This window comes from Chionomys nivalis, chromosome 8, assembly GCF_950005125.1.
Source record: "Chionomys nivalis chromosome 8, mChiNiv1.1, whole genome shotgun sequence".
Taxonomy (NCBI): domain Eukaryota; kingdom Metazoa; phylum Chordata; class Mammalia; order Rodentia; family Cricetidae; genus Chionomys; species Chionomys nivalis.
Window position 1 is genome coordinate 51187636 of NC_080093.1, and position 4289 is coordinate 51191924.

Below are 4289 nucleotides of genomic sequence, written 5' to 3' on the forward strand. Positions count from 1 at the left end.
AGCAGTACGTGCTCTTCACCGTTGAACCAGCTCCTCAGCCCCTAATTTTATTTTCTGAGACAGGGTCGCACTATGCAGCCCAGGCTGTTCTCACTTGATCTTCCTTCTTGGATCTCACAAGGGCACTGCCATGGCCAGCCTCAAAGATATGTTTTATGTTAGAGAAGCTTATTTGGAAGTGACACATTCTGCTTTTCTTCAACAAGGTACCAAAGAGAAAAAATAATGGGCTTAAAAAGTGAGGTTCTCGCCGGGCGATGGTGGCGCACGCCTTTAATCCCAGCACTCGGGAGGCAGAGGCAGGCGGATCTCTGTGAGTTCGAGACCAGCCTGGTCTACAAGAGCTAGTTCCAGGACAGGCTCCAAAGCCACAGAGAAACCCTGTCTCGAAAAAACAAAAAAAAAACAAAAAAAAAAAAAAAAAAAAAGTGAGGTTCTCAGGAACTGGCCAGACCAAGGCGGCGGTTTAAATCCTGTTTACCGGCTGTGTGGCCTTGAGCACGTCACTTCAGCTCTGTTTCAGTTTCTGTCTCTAGAAAGCGGAACCGAGCTAGTCTTGAGGATGTGATCCTGTAAGTCTTCTTTCTGTTACAGTGTCGGGATAGTGGATTTGTGAACATTTCCTTATTCTTTCTTTTCTTGAGAAGACAGGGTCTCACTATATAGCTCTGTCTGGCTTGGCACTCTAGGTATAGACCAAGCTGGCTTTGAACTCACAGAGAGCTGCGGGTCTCTGCACCCTTAGTGCTGGGATTAAATGAGTGAGCCACCAGGCCAAGTAACATTGCCACATTGCCTTATTTTTTCTTTTCTTCTTTTTTTTTGTTTTTTGTTTTTTGTTTTTTTGTTTTGTTTTCTAAGACAAGGTTTCTGTAGCTTTGGAGCCTATCCTGAAACTAGCTCTTGTAGACTAGGCTGGCCTCGAACTCACAGAGATCTGCCTGCCCCCTAACACTGGGATTAAAGGCGTGCCCATCACCGCCGGGCTACGTTGCCTTATTCTTACAGCAAGCATTTATTGAGCAGTTACTATATATATGCTGTTAGTTGGAGACCTTCGTGCGTGCAAGGCATTGTCCAAGCTCATGAGTACACGAAGAACAGTGTGTTTTGGGCGTGTTAAGGTGTGAGGCTTAGCACGCATGCCTCTTGCACAGCCCCAGTACAGTCCCCGCCCCACCTCACCTAACCTCAGCCTAGAGCCTAGTGAACTGAACTCAGAGACTTGGTGTATTTCTAGGGCGGTCTGAGGAGGCGGAGCCTCGCTGTAAATATAAGGCCCGGTTCACCTTCTGTCTTGCTGTTGAGCTTGCACCGCACCTCATCACCCACAAGTAAGTATGAAGCTGGGCGGTGAGAGCGGTGCCTGGGCAGAGTTGGCACCCCACCCCCAACCGCCATGAGGTCTTCATCGTGTTTTCTGTCTATCTCTCCTAGTGCCGCCTTACACCATCGTCTATTTCCCCTTCCGAGGTGTGGCCTCAGTGCTTTCAAGATGAAGGACACAAGCTGTAGTCCTAGGGGTCGCTCTGCTTCTGGACTGCCGGGCCTGGGGGCGTGGCCAAGGCCGTGTTGGGGCGGGACTACAAGCTGTGGTTGGAGGGGCCAGGACTGCCCTGTCAGCATCCTTAGGCAGCCACATTTTGGGACGCTTCCTTTCCTGGGACGTTGGGGGTGAAGTTGGGTCCCCGCTCTCCATGATACTATTAGGGCTTGGTCTCTACTACATTTCTCCCCTCCCAACGAGGCTCCAAAGCTAGCGTTTCAGTTCGGTTCCCGTGTCTGCTTCCCACTCTTCCAAACTCCCGTCCCTTCACTGTTCCTCAGTTCCTGTCCTGTACCCCAAAACAGGACGCTGCGAGGTCATGCGCATGCTGTTAGCAGACCAGGGCCAGAGCTGGACGGAGGAAGTAGTGACTACGGATGCCTGGGGGCAGGGGACACTCAAGGCTTCCTGTGTGAGTGCCTACACTTCAGTGGGGATGGGGTTGGGGCGCAGCCTTAGGGTGCTGTGACTAGGGTTGGGGGCAGCCAGGGGCAGCACCCCTTACAGAACTGTCTTCTCCCAGCTGTTTGGCCAGCTCCCCAAGTTCCAGGATGGAGACCTCGCCCTGTACCAATCGAATGCCATCCTGAGGCACCTGGGCCGCACCTTGGGTGAGTCCTGAGGCACAGCATCTGTCAAATGCCCTGGGGCCTCGAGCTGCCTCACCGCAGCAACCAACGTCTCACCTGGATAGAGGGCAAGAGGGCTGCCCTAGAGGAAGGTTGCAGGCCCAGGTTCCAGAAGGCGCCTAGGTGTGTTTGGGGGCTGTCTGCACAGCCAGGGGCTGTGAGTTTCCGTGAAAATTGTATCATTTTTCCTAGATGACCTCTCATAAGAGGCGGGCCACCAGTTTCTATGTGTGACAACACAGTGGGGCTTAGAGACTTCCTGGTAGGCCTTTCTGTCCATTTCTTCCTCGCCTGGCCACCACCACAGTGAGGAGGCCTCGGCCTGATTGAAGAATGGCAGGAGGCCGAGGCAACTATTCTCTGTGGGCCTGCTTAGGAAAGGGGGTGCCTGGAGTTCCATAACTTCTGCAGGGCTTAGAGAGTGGACCAAGGCCTTGAGCTGGGGCCTGCCACCTCAACTGCCTTGAGCATCTCAGGATATATATGGATAGCGGCCTTCATACTTCACTGTCTAGGTCCCTAGACAGCCTGTTCTAGGGGAGGGACAAACCAGAGTCTTTGCCTTCCCTTGGTGTGACAGATCCAGTGACAGGTGCTGCCCAGAAAACAGGCCTGGGCTTCAGTTGGTTGTGGCTGATTGACCCTTGTGAAGGTGGTGTGGCTGACGTAGGCAGGGAAGATCTCCAAAGCAAAGCTACAGAGTAGGATCCTGACGGCGCAGGCTGAGGTCTGAGTCCAGAACCTGAGCCTGCTGCCTGCTTCCTGACCCAGGGCTCTACGGCAAAGACCAACAAGAGGCAGCTCTAGTGGACATGGTCAATGACGGACTGGAAGACCTCGTCAGGCACATTGGCCAGGTTCTCCGTAACTATGTATGTAGGGCTACAGGCTAGTGCCCAGTAGGGTGGTCAGGAAAGGGAGATCACCTTGGGCAGTCTGGCTGTACATCCCCAGCTGGGGCCATCATTTCTGTCCACAGGAGGAGGGCAAAGCCCAGTATCTGAAGGAACTTCCGGGACACCTGAAACCATTTGAAACTCTGCTGGCCCAGAACGAGGGAGGCCAGTCCTTCATTGTGGGTGACCAGGTGAGCACTGGCTCAGGCCTTTCCCACTCTACCCCTTTCTCTGAACTGAGGACAAGTTGCCTGATACAGCGGTGGAGGCGGGAAGCGTCCAGAGTTTGGCTTCATGGAGCTTCTCCCTCTGGCCCCAACTCAAGTCCTTTCATATACCCTCGTCCCATAGATTTCCTTTGCTGACTACCGACTGCTCGACTTGCTGCTGAACCACAAGCTCCTGTTCCCTGACTGCTTGAATGACTTCCCCTTGCTCTCGGCCTACGTGGCACGCCTCAGAGCCCGACCCAAACTCAAAGCCTTCCTGGACTCCCCTGAGCATGTGAACCGCCCCATTTCTGCTCGCCTAAAGATATGAGCCCACCTGCTGTCTCCCCACCCCCACCCATGGACCAATAAAAATAATGGCAGAAACCAGTGTTGGTGGTACATAGCACCCCTTTCATCCCAGCACTCAGGAGGCTGAGGCAAGCAGATCTCCGAGTTCAAGGCCAGCTTGGTCTACAGTGGACTTTCAGGCTACACAGAGAAACCCTGTCTCAAAAAACTTAGAAAAAGAAAGAGAAAAACAATAGTAGGAAGCTGAACTGTGGTCTTTAGGGGTAGTTGTGAGGGTACTGGTGACCTTCAGCAGGGTTGATACCTAGGCCACTCTGGCCCAGAGCAACTGGGGAAGAAGGCCCTTAGGGCTCCAAGCCCTCAGGTCCCACTGGAGGGCTCCCTGCTGGCTGGGAGGTGGTTGACCTTCAAACCCAGAGTTCCTTCAGCTGATAAAAAGACAGCGATAGCCTAAGGGTATCGGCTAGTTGCGGTCCCAGTCCGTGAACTGTTCTGGCAGACACTTACCCTCAGGACTGACACACGTACATACTTGGGTATATCACGTGTGCATTCGGAGGACTGTTGAATGTTCCTATCCCGTGTACAGGCAATGAGCAGGTCTCCGGTGCAAGGGTCCCAGGCAGGCCAAGGTCTTCCAGCTGATTTGAAATTGGAGACATTTGGAGACTAGTGACTGGATTTTTGCTCTGTCTGG

General features: G+C 53.2%; 1 protein-coding gene across 1 annotated transcript; it reads left to right on the forward strand.

The window, feature by feature from the left end:
• Window positions 1-548: 548 nt before the first annotated feature.
• On the forward strand, window positions 549-3653 carry LOC130880053 (glutathione S-transferase P-like). Its single transcript, XM_057778879.1, has 8 exons — window positions 549-572; window positions 1241-1334; window positions 1438-1473; window positions 1852-1958; window positions 2070-2157; window positions 2947-3047; window positions 3155-3262; window positions 3423-3653. Coding segments are annotated over exons 2-8 (630 nt in total). The 5' UTR covers window positions 549-572; window positions 1241-1333; the 3' UTR covers window positions 3612-3653.
• Window positions 3654-4289: the final 636 nt, after the last annotated feature.

Coding starts and splice junctions, on each gene's coding strand:
- LOC130880053 (XM_057778879.1), top strand. Junction 1,959..2,069: donor GGACACTCAAGGCTTCCTGT/GTGAGTGCCTAC, acceptor GTCTTCTCCCAG/CTGTTTGGCCAGCTCCCCAA. Junction 3,263..3,422: donor CCTTCATTGTGGGTGACCAG/GTGAGCACTGGC, acceptor CTCGTCCCATAG/ATTTCCTTTGCTGACTACCG.